This window comes from Entamoeba invadens (assembly GCF_000330505.1).
Source record: "Entamoeba invadens IP1 unplaced genomic scaffold scaff_1105074724775, whole genome shotgun sequence".
Classification (NCBI taxonomy): Eukaryota; Evosea; order Mastigamoebida; family Endamoebidae; genus Entamoeba; species Entamoeba invadens.
In genome coordinates this window covers 312640-330769 of record NW_004443536.1, presented here as the reverse complement: position 1 = coordinate 330769, position 18130 = coordinate 312640, and the positions used below count along the sequence as shown (strand labels likewise).

The window sequence follows — 18130 nt, the reverse complement described above, 5'->3', positions numbered from 1 at the left end:
AAGGGAGAACAAAAAACGGTTATACCACAGAAGAAAGGAGGTTTGGCTGCAAGAAGAAAAACAGGACTTAAACTTAAAGTACCAACAGAAACTGGTGATAAAGGATTTACAATGGGAGCTCCAGCATTAGACGAAGGGTTGAGGACTGCTTTACCACCACCACCTGCTCCACTCCATCCCACCACAACCCCAACCCCAACCCCTTCAGATGATGATATTGTACAATTGAATATCAGAGATAAAGAGGATGAGGAGAAACAAAAGGAAGAAGACTAATTAATTCACTGAAAGTTGTGTCTAAACAACATTGATAATTAATGAACTCGAGTAAAAAATAATTCATGAAAAAATACATATACAATGTTATATGTTATAAATGTTAGATATTTTGATGTCATTATCTTAAAAGTAATTCTAAAATTGTAGTAAAAATAAAGTCATAATTACTTTGCTTCGCCTTTCTCTTTCATTTTATTGTTCGTTTCATTACTTTCTTTATCAATCAGTTTTGTATTGCCTTTAGCCATATCCTCGACTGAATCGGGGATAAACTCTTCAGTCTTTACTTCAACTTTCTTTATTTTCTTTTGTTTAGGTATACCTCCTCTCTTCGCAAATTTCTCGACAGCCTTAATGATTTGGTCTTTTGAGTTTTCCAAGACGATTTGTTCGAATTTTGAGATTCCGTCGACAGCTTGCATTTTCTTGATAGTGTTCAACACGTCAGTCATGTCGACCTTCTCGTTGACCAATTTGTCGCATGTCTCTTTGATGAGTGTAGTGAATGCCTTTGTTGGCAGTCTTCCTTTGATGTTAGAGAGGGAATGCAGACATTGTAGCACCAAGTCAGCGATGACTGTGCCTTCTGTGTACAAATATGACACCAAGAAGACTGTTCCAAGATATTCAAACTCATCCACTGCATTTGCATCTTCACGTTCGATGCGTTCGATATCTGTTTCATTTTCAGATGGCATTCTGACAGTTGGTGGATGTGTGAATTGATTCTCTGCCTTCCCAAGAAGAAATTTGATCATGTCAATTGCAAGGTCTTTCTTGGTGTCAACTACAAGCATCGCATTGCGCACTTTCACAAAGAACTTCACATACAACTGCACATATCGCCGCTCATTGATCGCATTTTTGAATAAGATCGACAACATCGTCTCAACATCATCTTTACTTCGCATCTGAAGTGCCATTTCAGATGTGACTTTATCAATTGTGATTTCTGTCAACTGATTGAACCACTGGCGATACATCGCCTTCGACTGATCAACTGTGAATAATTTTTCTTCTTTCTTTTCTTTCATCGTGAATTTTTGGAACATTTCAAACATCGAATCTCTTGCTCGAACCTTTTTGCTTCTCAAATCAAGCATTTGGTCAATTGAATACACATTTTGTGGGACATGTGGCGGTACCGATTTGACAGATGGGGGAATGATAATCCCCATCTTATCATCATCAATGTCCTCTTCAATTCTCTTTGCTTCTGTTTTTTGTTCCTCTTGTGGAGCTGGTTCACCAAACCTAATACGAGTTGCTGCTTTAAATATTCCTGGAGATTCCCCGTCTTCTTTAGGAGCCGCCTCTCCAGCTCTTATTCTCGTTGCTGGTTTAAAGAAGTTTTCTTCTTTTGGTTGTTCATTGAGTTTTTCCTTTTGACGGTCTTCTATATTACTTGGTGTCGGTGGCTTGTAAATTTCCGCCTCTTCTTTGATTTCGTTCCGTTTGTCGTCATCTTGATTTTCGGTGATTGCAGATTTGACATTTTCAGTTTGTTTTTCTTCGTCGATTTTATCGTCCTTTGTTTCGTTTGACGTCTCTGATTTTTTCTCTGATTTTTTGTCTTGTGTTTCTTTTTTCTTTTTGGGCTTTTGCTTCTTCTTCGATGTCTTTGTCGAAACAACATCTTGCCACTCATCTTCTGCAGTTGTTATCGGTTCCTCTTTTTTTTCACTTTTCTTTTCCCACCACTTGTCTTGCTGTATAACACGTTTTTCTGGTTGGGTTTTTTCCTCCTGTTGTTCGGGAGATTGGGCCAATTTCTCGGCAACATCACTCACTTTGTCATTTTCCCCCAAAACGTGATCTTGGCAGAAAGAAACGTGTTTTGAGGCTGGATTTTGCTGGGAATTTATGTCAAGACCAACCTCCTCTTCAGATTGAGGTGGCTGGTCTATGATGTCCTTCTTCTGCTTTTTCTTTGGTACAAATTTTACCGCGGCCTTAACAGCTTTATCAACATTTGATTTGAAAGCCGAGTCGACAGCCGCCATTTTGGTGGTGTCTCCCAAATGGGGAAGGTCCGCAGACACCGCGACCGTCGGGTGGCTAAACTCGGGCGCGACTGGTGTTTGCTCACGTTCTTCATTTAACCCTGCAAAAGCCTTTATTGGTTTTGGGGCATCAATTTTCTCGTTCTTCTTTTTGTGAACAAAAGCGTTTGCGCCAAAATTGTATGTGAATTGTTGTGCACTCTTCGACGGTAAAACTTCGGTGCTTTTGATATTTGGTGTGTAGCTCATGGGGACTTTTGTCTTGCCAGTTCTTATTCTCCTGTCTGTAATGTTTTAGCACCAAAACTCAGGGTTTTCTCTTCGAAATTACATCAAAAAAAAATACCATTTGAAAAACATTTTGAGAAAATGTTTTATATAAAAAAAACACAAATGTTTTAAATTTTATTGAAAAATTCCACCCATTTTTGTACCAACAATTTTTGGTATTTCAAACCTTATTTGAACTATTGAAGCTGAGAAACTTGAAATAAGTGGGAAGAATTCGCAACGAACTTTCCATTTGAAAATGACTTTAAAACGTCGTAATAAAACCCGCCAGAAAAAGTTAGTCGAATTTGAATAAAATCAACACACAAAAATGTTACAATAGAAAAAGACAAAAAAAGTTGTTTCAAAGAACCAAGAGAAAAAACCCAAAGAAACATAAGAGTTAAAACATGACACAGTGTGACTTTTTCTTCTCGGGCTTGGCGTGTGAATTAATTTTATTGATGAGCGTTGTGAAAATGTCCAATATTTTAATCTCAGCCTTTGCAGAGACCTCGAGGAAGTCGGCTTTGTACTTGTCTGCCAACGCCTGGCCGTCTTCTTTTGACACAATTCTCTGACTTTCGAGATCGCATTTATTTCCGACAACAATAATAGGAACATCATCGGAATCCTAAAAGTCAACATTTCATTACTTGATATTATGAAATTCTATATTTTATAGTTAAATAAATTATCCACAGAGAGATTGAGATGGTGGAGGAATGAACAGCACTTATAAGGGCAAAAAATAATCGAAAAAACAAACTCTGACACGGACAATTTGTTCATGGATTGGCTCAAGGTCGTTGTATGTGGACTGAGCAATGATGGAGTAAACCAAAACAAAGCCCTGTCCAGTCTTCATGTACAAGTCTCTCATGGCAGTGAACTGCTCAGTACCAGCAGTATCAAGAATCTCAAGGACGTATTGTTGGCCCTCATGCTCTAACTGTTTTCTGTAAGAGTCTTCGATGGTGGGGTCATATTTAACCAAGAAAATACCTTGGACAAACCTGACTGTAATTGAGGACTTCCCGACGGCACCACTCCCAAGCACGACTATTTTGTAATCTTTCACTGGCATCACCTGCTTCTGCTTTTCAAGATCAAACGATCTTCTTTTTATCCCCCGTTTTTCTCTTGAGTTTATTGGCCGTTTTGCTGTATTTTTGGATTTCTCTTTTATCTATTTTTTTTCTTTGGAGGCGATTTGTAATGGGTTTTTTTCTGCAGCATTTCCGGGTGTTTTCGACTGGCGTTTTACCGCGATCTGGTAAATCGCCTTCTTGGTTGCCGCATTTCAATTCTTTTGTTGTTGTTTTCGGGGAAGGGTTTTGGCGATATTTTATTCCCTCTAGTTCTTTCTTATTCAACAATAGCATTTGTCTTTTCGGTTTTTATTTGCGGCTTGGTAAATCTATAAAAGATGGTGCTTTTTTCGCTGAATTTGTTTTTTATTGCCTTTCAAACACATCCGTTTTTTTTCTGTTTGTCGGGCGTTCTGTCAATCCAATGTTGTTTCCAATCAAACTTCACTTATTCATTATAGTCTGTTATGTCGGGATTTTATAATTAATTACAGAAAAGCAATTAACAACATTTTATCTATTTTTACATTTTGTTTTTCACAATTATTGCTATTCCTAATAATATATTATACTATAATATACTATAATATAATAATTATTCATAGTGCTTTAGTGTTTTGTTTTTAGTATTATTTTATTCCTTTTGTTACTTCTTTCCTTTTCACTAACTGTTTTGAGATGTACTGGTTATTAAAAATGTGTATACCAACAAATATAATTATTTTTATTATAATTTATAATAAATAAGCTCGTTATTTTTGGAAAAAAATAAAAATGAGTTGATTTGGGTTTCCTTTGTTAAATAAAGTAGCTTTTTTATGATGACAATATTGTCTATTTGATGTTACTACCATTGCTTTTTATAGGTAATATATTTATTATTTTATCTCTTTTTTTTCCTATATAAACCATTGTGAATCTAAAAGAAAAAGACTGAATGACGGAAATATACTTTATTTTATTGTTTTACTATAAATATTACTATATAAATCACAGGTATATTTTAAAAATTTTTTTCAAAATAACAAAATTTCCAAATTTTTTATGTGGAATTCGAATTAAAGTATTGGAAATTGTTTTTTAAAAAGATGATGACAAACCATATTGTAAAATAAAATTACAATAAAAAAACTAAAAATGAATTATTTTGAGAAGAAGATTGAAGTGGCTGAATGACACTAGATAAAAGCGACATATCTTGCTTGTTGTTCCTTTGGGACTTTTGTCTCTCTCAGACCGATGAGGCCGTGCTTATCCAAAAACGTGAAATTATTGATCTCGAGGTTTTCTAAACACTCAGGTAGCTCGAAGGAGACTGGCTCGGTGTATTTCAAGTCATTCAAAAAGAGATCTTTGAGACTTTTGAGTGATTTGAAACTGATCACGGTACCTTGTGTTGTCAGGGCCTGAACCGTATTGCTCTGTATCTCGATTTTATATGGATTGTACATTGTAAGTAATTGTTGGAAGTGTGGATCAACAGTGATTTGGCTTGACAGCTTAAGGTGAACTCGTTTTCAATTAATAAACAAATAAATTATAAAATAATAGTAAAAGAATTATTAAAGATAAGAAAATCAAATATGACAAGATTTGATTTTGAAATTGAATAAATGAGAGAACGAGATTGCGGTTGTGGAAAAAGAGTACAGATAAGACAACACAATCAACAGACAAAACGACTCTTTAAAATACTTAGATGTCATATCAAAGTATTATTAAGAGCCAAAACAAGTTGTTGCGTGCAAAAATTGATGAAGAAGACAAACCTGTAAGAAGCAATCGGTGTAAAAGAGCAACACAACACCAGATTTAATAAAGACGTTGTTGAACTTCCCAAACCCATTGGTTAGAAGCCCAACAGCGACGTGGTTGGAAATTGTCGATATCAAATTGCAGTCCTCATCTCTCAGCCAATTCAGCTTGAAGATGAACTCTGTCTTCTTAAAGTTGAATTCTTTGACAAGGTCCCACATCATTTCTATGAGTTGTGAGTCGCACGAAATCACCACCTTTCTCAGATGAGGAATCCCCTTTAATCCATTAACGAACGTTTCAATGATATCTTTAGGGATGTTTTTGTTAATTCTAAATTTGACTTCTCTCAGAGAAAGCATATCAGAAGTATCGAAGGGTTCTGGCCCAAACAAATCGATTCCAAAACTCGAAACAAGACATTTAAACTGTTGGAAATTTTTCGACTTTAAAAAGGCCGACTTTCTGTTAATAAAAGGGATATGAATGAGTTGGTACTTTTCCACTACAAATGAGTAACACCTTTCATGGCAACAACATGAGGAAACAAACGATTTTGGGGGTCAATTTGATCCAATGAATTAATGTCAATGTGAAGAGTTTCAAGACCAGTAAATACGGTCATTTCTTTCGCCACATTTTTGGGGCGCAATTTTTGGAACAGAGTCTCAACGTCAGACTCTCTGAAGGATGGGTTGATTTTGATACGTGAAATAGCTTCATCACACTTTTTACTAACTTGGTGGAAAAGTAAGAGTGTTGACAATGAACCCAAACATGGAACTATGGACATCAAGTACACAGGCTCAAGACGTGACTTCTTGTTATTAAGTAGCATGAAATGAACAACAAACCATAAATTATCACTTTTCCAGTTTTCTTTCAAATCTCTTTCTTTAATTAAATAGTAATTTAATAATTTAATTAGTAAAAAATATAAAATTTGTTTATGTTTTTTAAAACTATATTTTATAATAATTAAACTATACAATTGTACAATTTTAAAATTATAATCAAATTATAATAAACTATATTATATATTATAAAAATATATTTATAAAAAAACTATAAAGAGCAGTGAACTTACAATTCTCAAATGTCCAGTTTTGCCATTCTTTTGACATGGGTTTTGGAATTGATTTTGTGTGGGGCGAATCTTGTAGTTGTTCTATTTAGGGGGCTTTGTATTGTTGATCTTCAGTCCGATGAGTTGGACCCCGTCACGTTTTGTCGAAGGGTCAACAAGTTTGTTTTCACGCACAAATGTTATATAAAACATTTTGTTCACATCAAGGACTATGATGCCAGAAATTGGTATTCAAATTGTTATTCTTTTTGTTTTATTCCCATCGTTTTTGCTGACTGAGATGGTGATTGCTCTTCCTGTTGTGATATATGATTTGTACGCTTTCTTTTCGGGCGATTTCTGGTTTAGCCCCGTTTCCGTTTTCAATGGATTGAGGAGGAAAGAGATAATTGGATATATTAAGATTGTGTATTATCTCGCTTTCATCTTTATCATTATTGGAAGAATTTTGTACTATGTCATTGTGACTTACACAAATTGATTGTTCACTTTCTTATTTTTTACTCGGAATATCTTAAACATTTCAGCTTCCACTGAAAGTTATTTTTCTTTTAAAAATTGGAGACAAAGAAATATAGTTGGTAAATACCATATAGTGTGTTATTAAATGATTAATAATTATTAAGTAACAATACTATTTTAGTTTTTTTTAAATTTGAAAAGATTTTTCTTTACAAATAGAAATTTCATTAATATTATTTTATATTTTTTTTTATGTCTGATTTATTTAATTGTTTATATACTTAAACTATTATTAAACTATAAATTAACTAATAAATTTGCATTGATGAAAAAATCGATTTGAAAAGTTTTAAAACGTCTGAAAATTTCTTTAAGAAAAAAGAACTTCTGAAAATATTTTAATTTTGTTTCTTTTTCAATAGTTAAACTATATTATAGTAATAATTGAATCAAATTATTAGTTAGATGTCTTCAAATAGAAAAACCAAATGAACTATATTAAATAGATATATGAACCATACAATTATAGTACCTAGTAGTAACGAACAAACCAGATGCAGAAGCCGTCGAAGCGTTTCAAACTCGAAATTAACAAGATGGAAGACAAAGCAGCAGCCCAAGCGACGACCGGAGTGACATCATTGAAGATGCCCGTTATAGTAGAAGCGGCACTTGCAAATTTGTGTGCGATAGCGTCGTTGATCTTCTTTGCCTTTGAGAAGGAGAATTTGTATGTGCGAGCACATGCGTTGCATTCGATCTTCTTTTTTGTCGTGTGCGCCATCATTGGGTTCCCATTTTTCTTATTCTGTGTCATATTGGGAGGTGCTATGGAAGGAATTTATATTGCTCTGATAGTCATTTACTGTGTCCTGAGAATCGTTCTCATCGTGTTGGCTTGCGTCTTCGCAAAATCTGAGAGGTTTTTGACTCTTCCAATACTCAGTTCCTTCATCTTAAAACTCGCTAATTAATTCCTTTTATCTGTTTGGTTCAAAGGCGCCAAATTGTTTATTTCGTTCACTTCCATTATAAAATTTACACGGAAAAAGACCGAGTCGGGGTTTGAAGTGAACAATCCATTTTTTTGGTATTTCTAAAATTGGTGTTTGAAAAAATGTTATTAATAACAAAATGAATAACAAAATTACTTGAAGCACTGGACAAATGCATATATCACGCCAGATATCGTACAACAAAATAGCCAGAGTACAGAACATATCCAAAACTTCTTCCCTGTTGTGTTGGACTGAATGTAAACAGCTATCGGAGGACAGAGTAAACACAGCATCACAATAAACCACACAGGATACTCTTCAACACCCATACTATCTTTATTTACTATTTTATTGTTATTTGAGCTTTTTGGTATTATTGTATATTACTATTTATTTAATAAGATTTTTACTATAATAAGTATTATAAATAATAGTATAAATAATAATACATGTTGTTGTTTTTTTTATTATTAATTAATAATAATATATTATTATTTAAAAACTAATATTAAATGATATGTAAATTATTACATGAATTTATAGATTCATGAAAAATTAAATATGAACTACTATCATATAATAATAATATACTATTTGAGAGTTGAAAATTTTATTTTTTGAAATTGAAAAAACCAATAAAAAATGAAAACAAAAAAAAAACTTCAAAAAATGAATGGACGGTGGACAAGATAATCTGACAGGAACTGAGTTGCTTTCAAGTTCCGAAAATCAAAGCGAGAATCAAAGCAAAAATTCAAACAATAGTTTTAGTGACGAAGATAATAGTTTAGATGAATCAGAAGAAACGAGTGAAAATAGTTTGAGTGACGACAACGATCCCGAAAAAGATGTGATTGGGAAACAAAATGCGGACTTAATCTCAAGTGCGAATTTTGATGAAAACAATTATTCATTAGATAAATTAATAGTTATTTATAAAACTGCGTATAGCTATTCGTTGCGCTCATTTTATGAGATGTTTCAATCTATACGGAAAGAGACGGACCGAGTGAATATAGAAAACAAACGATTAAATGTTTTAAACAATAAACTGATGGACGTTCATTTAAATTCCAAAGATATTATTTCCGAATTACAAGAAGTGAATGAACGCCACAAAATTGAATATGAAAAAATGTTAATAAAATATGAAGACGAGCAAAAAAATCACACAAAAACGTTAAAAGAACTGAACGAATTGAAGCAAAGTGAATTTTTTTCAAATCGGAGTGCTTCTGTGATTGCTTCCCTTCAAATCTCAATTGAAAATGGCAAATTAAAAACCGTTGAATTAGTTGATTCTTTTGACAAAACGAAAGACGATGCTCTCGAGATTGCAGTATTAGAAAAGACTGTCGACGAGTCGAATAAAAAGTATCAGAAGCTCTTAGATGAGAAGAATGCATTAGTTCTTTTGAATAGTTCCCAACTAGTAAATGTGACCGAGAAGCACCACGACGAGATTTTGAATTTGACCTCAATGTTGTCACTTGCTCAGAGTAAAGTTGTTGACCTTGAAAAGAAGTTATCACTCGTTTCAAGTCTCCCGCAGCAGCCAATTCAAACTCTTCATCAAAAACTCGACCGCCCCGACAAACAATCGTTGAAGTCTGACTTCCATTTGTCTCAAAATGGAAGCAAAGGATTAGAAAAGAGTACCAATATAACACAGGTAGTACCTTTGAATACCCCAATAACTCCAACTCAACCAAATGAGACCAAATTTGAGAAGAAGACCTTTGTGATCTCGCCAAAGCCTTTAATTCCCCCAAAGCATCGGCCCACCCCCTCGTTCTCTGAAGTCACCAAACTGTCACGCGAGTCCTTAAATCTGATGCAATCAACCAATTCGACTCAAATCGCTCCAATCACGCCTTTTGAACTCCCCATATTGAAGAAGGGGAAGAGTTATAAATACAATAAGAGGAGTGCCATCTACAAGAGTAAAGAAGTGATTAACACTGTGATGACCTGTGCCGATGACTTCTACGTCTTAAAAGAGTGTGAGAAAGGGAGCGAGTTACTTAAAATGACTAAAGGGAAGACTGATGTGACTGTCGAGAAGAGTGAGAGTCTCATGGAGTGTTGTGGATATCGCGATGGGGTGGTTCTTTATCGTGATGGGGATGTCTTAGTGTATTCAGGGTACTTCTCGCGGATCCTCAGTCGTGAGAAGGTCTTTGGTTTTAATGGGTTCATAGCAAGTGCTGTGGATGTGTACTATTTGTGTGAGAAAGGTCATGTGAAGAAGGTGGGTGTCGCGTCACAGGATGTCGGGGAAGTTTCGATGGACGAGTTAGGGTTTGACCGGCGGATGTATGGAAACTATATCTTTTCTATTAAGAACCAGCGGATTGTGCGGAGTTCGATAAAGAGTAAAGAAGTGATTGAAGAAAAAGGGAGTGAAGGGGTATCGTGTTACACGTTATGTGAAGATAACATATTTGTGTCGATGCCAAGGGTGTCACAGATAGGAGTGATGGATTTGAGTTTAAAACGGATTAAAAGTTTCCCTGTGAATTTCACCCCAGTGAAGATGGAAAGTTCCGGGAAATATGTGGTTTGTGTCGGGAAAGGGAATTATAGTATCTTTGATAAACAAGGTAACAATTTCTATAATGTTACTATACCTATTAGTATCATCGATGGGATTGCTTTTGGCAGAATGAGAAAGAAAGTCGATTGTCGAATCTTCATCGTCAGTCTCAAAGAAGTCTTCGAGTTCGGGACTAAACTCAAAAGTCATGAGATGGGCGTGTCCTTTAATCCCGGGGAATGTGTTGTCTGTAAAGAATTGTCTATGGACATCGAGTGTATTCGATGTCATAAAAAATACCATAACAAGTGTTTCTTACACACAGTAAGTGAAGTCGAGCCGTGTTGTGCAGTAGATGACTGTTGATTGACAAATTTGTTATTCAAAATGTTATTACCAATGAAATTCTAATAGTTTTCAGAATAATAAAAAAACGATTGAAATGTTATTAATTATTTAATTAATTATTAATTAACATTCCAATCAAAATCAGTCTTCTTGAAAAGGGGGGTGTCGGGAATAATTCTGGACATAATTAACTCACAGTCGTTGGATATCATCTTCTTGAGACCTTCAATGGAGTCGACTTTTTTCATGGGCCTGAGATATTGTAATATAAATACTTTCACATATTCGCCATAGAATTCTTCGCCTTTGAAGTCCTTGAAAACATGGATCTCGACTACCGTCTTTTTTAATGCAAAAGTCGGGTTTTTTCCAACGGAAATGGCACAGTGATAGACGTTGTCTAACAAAAAGATTTGTCCATAATAAACACCGACATCTGGTACGGAAGTAGGAAATATATTTGCAGTGGGATACCCAAGAAGACGCCCCCGTTGAAACCCTTTCACGATCGTTCCTTGTAACTTCATGATAACATTGTCGTTCATTAGAGATCACAGTCTCTGTTGTTTTGAAGTTTCTTTTGGTTCATTTTATGATTTGAAGTAATAATATATAATTACTATTCTCTTATTCACGAAAATAGTATAAGCAAGACGGTTGCATGATGTAGAAGTAAGAGAAACATTGAAGTAAAGACAGTGGCATCTTCACTCCATTACATACAATGAAAAACAACAACAATTTATACGACAAATAGTGGTCTTTTAAATACTTCCATTCCACCAAAAAAATCTCGTTTATTTTCATTTTTTCCATATTTTGAATTATAATATAATTAATTAAACTGTTTTTACAATTTTTTAAATTACTTCAAAATATTATTGATATAACTATCATAGAGTAAATGAAAAACTATTTAAATTTTGTAAATTAAAAAACTCAACAAAGTTCGAGTTTTCAAAAACAATATTAAATAATAATAAAACTATTATTTTGACATAATTATTGATTTTGATTATATTATTAACAATTATATTATTGAAAAAAAAGGAAATATTGTCATACTTAAACTATAAATAAATTAAAACTAAACCATAAAATGAAATGAATGATTTCAATGACTTTTACACACTCATTGGTCTAATAAAGGGCTTATTCCGTTATTTCTGGGTGTTTGAATAGCTGACATTGGGAGATTAGACGAAACATCACTTTTGATAAGAGGAGATTGTGACTTTTTCGGATTATCCTTTGAACTTCCCCACAAAAGTGAGAGCGATCTCCCAAGTTTCATTCGCTGACGTGGGTTCTTTGATGACTCCTTGGATTGTTCCTTAGAACTTTCCTTTGAAATTTCTTTTTTCTCGAAGGTGTGTGATTCGTAGTCCTTTCCAACCTTCTTTCGTTTTGGAAGACCGAGACGAACTTGATTTGTTGATAAAATGACGGAAAGCGGAAAAATGACGAGGGGGTTGAAAGCTGGATATTGAGGAATATCAAGATTACCAAGATTTTTAAGATTTCTCGCAACGACGTCAGTGAAAAGTGCGTCTGTGTTATCCAAAACATATTCGAACGCGTCTATGACAACTTTGTAAAATTCCTTATCGCTTTGATCGACAGGCCGGCATATTGCAAGTGCAAAACACGTGGAAATATTTCGTGTTGTCATTTTGTTGATCTCGTTCTGCTCAGAAATTTCTCTTAAAAACACAGTTAAGAACCATAACGAGTTTTGAGAATCGACCGGTAGTTCGTCAATCACTTTCTTTGGGTCTTTCGTTTTGTGGATTTCAAAAAATCTCCGAGATTGGTTGAACGGAACAACGGGTTCGATCATACTATTTAAATAAAATTTGAGGAAGTTCCCGATTAATATGGTGTCGGTGCCTTCTTTTATAAAAAAATCTTCATCACTTTCCACGTCTTTTTTTAACTTTTCCAATTCTTTGATTGCTCCATTTTTCCTAAATAACCCTTCACAATTTTTCCCATGTTTCTTTAAGTATTCCACACATCGGTATATACAATTCGGTACTATCCATTTAGATTTTTTTACTACTATAGATAAAGGATAGCCAAAAACCCCGTAATTGTGTGTCGTCTCACCGATTAATTGAAGCCAATATGACGTCTCCTCTTTCGTTTTGCCAACAAAAACGAACTCATCATTGTAAAACAACGAAAATGACAACTTAAGATCGTCCGTAGAAAGGTTCAGATTTTTGACATTTAAACTCAACACAGAGTTGTTCAAATCTATATCACAAAGTTTCCCTCCTATTAGACGGGTCTCCCCGGGTACAGAAATAATTTTGACTTCAACTTCAACTAAACGCTTCCCTTTCAGAAAAAACAAATTCTTTGGAGCCGTTGACATAACTAAAGTTTTTTGGATTCGCAAAAATTCAGTTTAAAAAAATGAAATTTTTCTAAAAATGTTGTTAGATTGAATACCATAATTTATTTTGCGGTTGTTTCTTTCAAAATAACGGGATTTGCAATTTTTTGAAAAACCATATTGAATTATTCTCGTATTGTTTATTTAATTATTCAAACTATAATTTAATTATACTAATTATATTGAATTATAATCAATAAAAACAAACACAAAAAAAGAATGGTGTTGTGGTATTTTTTAGTTCTTTTTATACAAATTATTTCTTTTTATTCGTTTTTATGAATAATTTACTGTATTATAATAGTTTATTACTAATATATATATGGTTTAGTTTTTGTCCAATATTAATACTTGTTTTATTTCTATTATCAGAGTTTATTCGAATGAATAATTACAACGACGTTTTATTAATATTTTAATTATAAATTATAATTAAAACAGTCAATTAATCGAGATTTTGAGAAATATTCAAGTTTTTTTTTCATTGCACAATTTTTTATAATAAATGTTAATAATAAAAACATTTTAATTTAATAGTTTATTACTCTTTTTCAACAAACCAAGTGTTATAATTAAAAAACCATATTATAATAATACAGGCGAGGTGAGTAAGAATTATTAGTATTAAACCATACATAAAACCATAACAATCACTTACTCTTTTCTTGTGAGTTTTTTTTCTTTTTTGTCTTTCTTTTCTTGTCTAAGAGCTTTGGGTAATCTGATTTTCTTTGCCAATTGGCTCAAGTCTTCAGTTTGTGCGTGTACCTTTCCGATGACTTGACCGAACATATCTTTAGTGACATTTTTCTTTTTCTTTGGTTTAGCCAATTGTGGAGGGATTTGCATGGCTTCTTCTCTCAAATCGTTTGCGGCAAAGTAATTTCGTTCTGGAGCAAAAACGAATCTTGGCCCGACTTCGTTATACACCGGCAAATTATTATCGACTGTGACGTGGTACACACTCATCAATATTTTTCCGTCGACGACGGAGAAAGCCATAACTGTAGTTATTTCTTCGACGTTAAATTTGTCATGTTGGTCGTTTTTGTAGAAATCAACTATAATGTTCTTAAACATTTTAAATTGTTCGTCGGTCTCAAAAGCAGAGCCAACAAAACTAAAAAGAACACGGGGACATGTAGGTGGCTTTTCCCCTTTAAATTCACGAATTGGGGTATACTCTTCTATTTTTAACTCTATCATATCCAAAACCCTATGATCATAACAGCGAATAAACGTTAAACAATTCGGTCGCTTTTTCGTCGAATTCCCAAATAACGTTAATGACGCATCTTGTCCTTTGCTATACACTTCAATAGGTGTCTCATCGTCAAACGGCTGTATCTCATGCTTATGATTGAATTTCTTGAGGTAGGGTTTCTTGTAGAACCCTAAGTCATCCATAGCCTCCGTAAGTAACTGTGTGGTCTTCCGCCCTTTCATAAAGATCGCTGTCTTTGGATTCTCTTTCACCTTCGGTTCTCGCTCTGCGAGACGCTTCCACCCCTTTTTCTTGTGGAACGACTTCTTTTTCTCGGTTGGCTTAGTCTTGCTTGGCATTGTAGGTTTGTTTCTAGTTTGAATTCTTTTCCGTGTTTTTTTACTTTGAAATGCTTTTACTATTCTTTTATTAAGTATTATTAATTTTTAATTATTGTGTAAAGTAAAGGTAGGTAAAACTATATCTATTTATTTAGTTTATTATTAGAATATAGTTAATGTATAGTAAAGAATATACTATTCAACTAATACAAAAATATACTCAATTTTAAAAAAATAGTAAAAAAATTATATATTACTAATACATGAAATAACCCAATTAACATAACCACACTAGTAAATTAATAATAACTGTTATAGTTTTATTTTTTCATTCTTTTTTTTTAAAATACAAAAAAAATTGACCGAACCCCTCAAAAACAATTTTCAGAATCTCAAAAAAATGATGAAAAAAGTGAAAAAAACAAAAACTTCAAGAGAACTTGATTTCAGAGAGAGATGAGTTCAATTGGTTCTGGATATGATGACTCCTGTTCGACGTTTTCTCCCGAAGGGAAGGTTTTTCAAATCGATTACGCTACAAAAGCTGTCGAGAACTCCGCGTTTGTTACTTTTTACCTTTGAATTAAAGGAAGATATACTTCTATTCACCAATTAGAACAAGTGTAGCCATTAAATGTGTCGATGGGGTTGTATTTGGTGTCGAGAAGTTAATCATATCGAAGATGATCAAAGAGTCCTCCAACAAGCGGATTTTCTACATCGGAACACACATCGCCGTCACGTGTGCCGGGTTTCTCCCCGACGCTCGAAAATTAGCAAAGAAAGCTTCCGAAGAGGCAGAGGCCTTTAAAGACAATTATGGGATGGAGATCCCCGTGAAGACCTTAGCCGAGAAGGTCGCAATGCATATGCAGAACTACACTTTATATTCTTCTTTAAGGCCTTTCGGCTGTTCATTATTAGTTGGGGGATACGACCATCGCGGCTATTCTTTGCATTATATAGAGCCGTCCGGCACCACTTACGTTTGTTGTACTATACATATAGTATCTCTATAGTATGTATCTAGTATCTACTAGAGAGATGCATTATATAGTATATGTATGGTATGTATAGTATATAACTATATATACTATAGACATACTATATTTATAGTTCATTGTTGAGTACGAGAGACTAATGAATAGGGATACATGGCTAATGGGATTGGAAAGGGGAAACAAATCTGTAAGAACGAGCTTGAGAAAATCAATTTCAGTCAGATCACATGCAAAGAAGCTATTGCGAAAATAGTGAAAATACTCGATTTGTGCCATGGAGAGTGGAAGGACAAACCATATGTATTGGACTTGTGCTGGGTCTCTGACGAGACTAAACATGTCGTTAAAAGAGTGTCGCAAGAACAAAAGGAAAAGATCCTTGCTGAGTTCGGGGAGAAAAAGATGGAGGAGGAAGTCAAGAACTAATTCACTTGGATTTTTAAGTTCACTTTTGACGTATTGGAATAAAGTATTAAATATTATATTTATTCTAATATTATAATAAATAATTAATATTATTAATATTATTGATTATGATTAACTATTACACAATTAAATTGTGTAATAGTTAATAATGTTATTAGTTTTGTTTTTTAATTTCACATAGAAATGATTAGATTACTTTTTGGGTGGTGGCGGTACGTCTTTCTTTGTGGTTGGAGAACCATATTTGGATGTGTCTTTTCCACGTGCTCCTCCTTTGATGTTTGACTTTGGCATGACGTTGTATTGAGTGTTATATGAGTTAATATTTACTTTTTCTTTTTTGTGAGAAGATTATTTAATTTTCAATCAGATTATAAGTATTTTTAATAGTTTTTTAATTATTAAATACTAGAAATTTGTCATTGAAATGAGATTATTTATAGGATGGAATGAAAACATTTATAAGCAAGCACTAATGGTCTAAGGGCAGAATTTCACCCTCCCAAGGTGGAGATCCGGGTTCGAGTCCCGGTTAGTGCATTTTTATTTTTCGAACAATTATTATAAATAACAAGTGCAATTCTTTTTGAAGTATTTCACTTGAAAAATATTTTTTACTATTTAAAAATAATATTCTTTACTATTTAAATTAATAACAATGGTTTCAATTATTCTATTTGAGTAATACTCAACTCATCTTCTGTCAGTGAATCGATCTCCATATTATGTGTTTTAGACTCAATTTCTGATGGTCCATTAGACACCACAGACGACGTACTTTGTGTAGCGATTTCTGTCACACTCTTCTCAAACTTCAAAGTCTCCAGACCGACTTTCTCGCCGAAGTAACTTTCTAAATCACACAACTTTATAAGAGTTGTCTGGTCTTTTATATCCACGACAACATTCTCGTCTCTCACTAATATAATTTTCTTTGGCGAGGTGGGGCCGGTGAATATGTCACTGATGTATTTATACAACTTCTCCCCAATCACGTTGATGTCATCCTTATACGCCTTTCGTTGACTCTCTCCTACTACAATCCAGTTGAGTCTCTCGCGAGAGATGTTCACTGCTGACCGCTTTGTGGCGATCACTTTCTGACCGGAGTTCGCGACACGTAAAGGCTCGTTCATTAACTTTAATAATCCGGCGATGTTGTATTTATCACACTTGCGATGCCTATAGAACACTCGAGTCTGGTCATCTATTGGATTTATTGAAATTAAGACGTCTTGTGTGAGTGTCATAGTGTTTTCATCGTATAGGATAACCCCTTGGGAATCACTAATTTGAGTAACTCGATAATAATTTAAACACCCCGATTGTGGTTGGGACCGACGCTGTTTTTGTGCAATCTCTATCACCCACCCTAAACGACGGACTAACTCATATTCACAACAATGAAGGTATTTATATGTTTTGTTGTTTGCTTTTGTGTGTGAGCTGCATAATAAACTTGTTTTAGTTTCCATTTTAATTCTCTTTTGAAGTTTTGAGTTTACTCAAGACTATCGATGACTTAGATAAAGTACTCACTCGATTTTGAGTTTATTCTATTATATGCAATAGTAAATGGTTTTTTTATTATAATTTATTCGTTTTATTTGAAAATTCACCATTCGGACTAAAATGCTTTTTTAATAATGAAAATGCTTTAAATTAAAAATCAAATGATACTAAAATTAATATGGTTTTTATATTAACTGTATATTATTGAAATGGTAATTTAAATGTTGTATTAAATATAATAAATTATATTACAACTGTTGTGTATCAATAAAAAAAAGAAAAATTAAACAATTTTTTTATTATTATTAAAGAGAAAGGACGGACATGGGGACGAAGGACGGGAATATGGGCCGAAGGACGTTTTTTGTGGTTTAAGGACGTCCTCCTGTGTATATGGTGTCCTTTTTATTATTTTC

At 33.7% G+C, this 18130-nt stretch overlaps 11 protein-coding genes across 11 annotated transcripts; 4 read left to right on the top strand and 7 right to left on the bottom strand.

Moving 5' to 3' along the window:
• Positions 1-443: 443 nt before the first annotated feature.
• Positions 444-2531, bottom strand: EIN_400020 (hypothetical protein; the record flags this gene model as incomplete). Its single annotated transcript, XM_004258665.1, has 1 exon — positions 444-2531. One exon carries the CDS (start codon positions 2529-2531, stop codon positions 444-446), a length of 2088 nt encoding a protein of 695 aa, XP_004258713.1.
• Positions 2532-2955: 424 nt separating this feature from the next.
• On the bottom strand, positions 2956-3639 carry EIN_400010 (hypothetical protein; the record flags this gene model as incomplete). The annotated part of the gene is made up of 2 exons (XM_004258664.1): positions 2956-3186; positions 3322-3639. The coding sequence occupies 2 exons, from the start codon at positions 3637-3639 to the stop codon at positions 2956-2958; spliced, it is 549 nt and encodes a 182-aa protein (XP_004258712.1).
• Positions 3640-4821: 1182 nt separating this feature from the next.
• EIN_400000 (hypothetical protein) lies at positions 4822-6236 on the bottom strand (the record flags this gene model as incomplete). Its single annotated transcript, XM_004258663.1, has 3 exons — positions 4822-5142; positions 5413-5903; positions 5951-6236. 3 exons carry the CDS (start codon positions 6234-6236, stop codon positions 4822-4824), a joined length of 1098 nt encoding a protein of 365 aa, XP_004258711.1.
• Positions 6237-6494: 258 nt separating this feature from the next.
• On the top strand, positions 6495-6966 carry EIN_399990 (hypothetical protein; the record flags this gene model as incomplete). The annotated part of the gene is made up of 2 exons (XM_004258662.1): positions 6495-6643; positions 6693-6966. 2 exons carry the CDS (start codon positions 6495-6497, stop codon positions 6964-6966), a joined length of 423 nt encoding a protein of 140 aa, XP_004258710.1.
• A 535-nt stretch (positions 6967-7501) lies between these two features.
• Positions 7502-7921, top strand: EIN_399980 (hypothetical protein; the record flags this gene model as incomplete). Its single annotated transcript, XM_004258661.1, has 1 exon — positions 7502-7921. The coding sequence occupies one exon, from the start codon at positions 7502-7504 to the stop codon at positions 7919-7921; it is 420 nt and encodes a 139-aa protein (XP_004258709.1).
• A 697-nt stretch (positions 7922-8618) lies between these two features.
• Positions 8619-10847, top strand: EIN_399970 (hypothetical protein; the record flags this gene model as incomplete). Its single annotated transcript, XM_004258660.1, has 1 exon — positions 8619-10847. One exon carries the CDS (start codon positions 8619-8621, stop codon positions 10845-10847), a length of 2229 nt encoding a protein of 742 aa, XP_004258708.1.
• Positions 10848-10948: 101 nt separating this feature from the next.
• On the bottom strand, positions 10949-11374 carry EIN_399960 (riboflavin kinase, putative; the record flags this gene model as incomplete). Its single annotated transcript, XM_004258659.1, has 1 exon — positions 10949-11374. The coding sequence occupies one exon, from the start codon at positions 11372-11374 to the stop codon at positions 10949-10951; it is 426 nt and encodes a 141-aa protein (XP_004258707.1).
• A 587-nt stretch (positions 11375-11961) lies between these two features.
• On the bottom strand, positions 11962-13209 carry EIN_399950 (hypothetical protein; the record flags this gene model as incomplete). The annotated part of the gene is made up of 1 exon (XM_004258658.1): positions 11962-13209. The coding sequence occupies one exon, from the start codon at positions 13207-13209 to the stop codon at positions 11962-11964; it is 1248 nt and encodes a 415-aa protein (XP_004258706.1).
• Positions 13210-13884: 675 nt separating this feature from the next.
• EIN_399940 (brix domain containing protein, putative) lies at positions 13885-14793 on the bottom strand (the record flags this gene model as incomplete). The annotated part of the gene is made up of 1 exon (XM_004258657.1): positions 13885-14793. The coding sequence occupies one exon, from the start codon at positions 14791-14793 to the stop codon at positions 13885-13887; it is 909 nt and encodes a 302-aa protein (XP_004258705.1).
• A 438-nt stretch (positions 14794-15231) lies between these two features.
• EIN_399930 (proteasome subunit alpha type-3, putative) lies at positions 15232-16202 on the top strand (the record flags this gene model as incomplete). Its single annotated transcript, XM_004258656.1, has 3 exons — positions 15232-15335; positions 15392-15761; positions 15924-16202. The coding sequence occupies 3 exons, from the start codon at positions 15232-15234 to the stop codon at positions 16200-16202; spliced, it is 753 nt and encodes a 250-aa protein (XP_004258704.1).
• Positions 16203-16870: 668 nt separating this feature from the next.
• On the bottom strand, positions 16871-17452 carry EIN_399920 (hypothetical protein; the record flags this gene model as incomplete). The annotated part of the gene is made up of 1 exon (XM_004258655.1): positions 16871-17452. One exon carries the CDS (start codon positions 17450-17452, stop codon positions 16871-16873), a length of 582 nt encoding a protein of 193 aa, XP_004258703.1.
• Between the last annotated feature and the right edge of the window lie 678 nt (positions 17453-18130).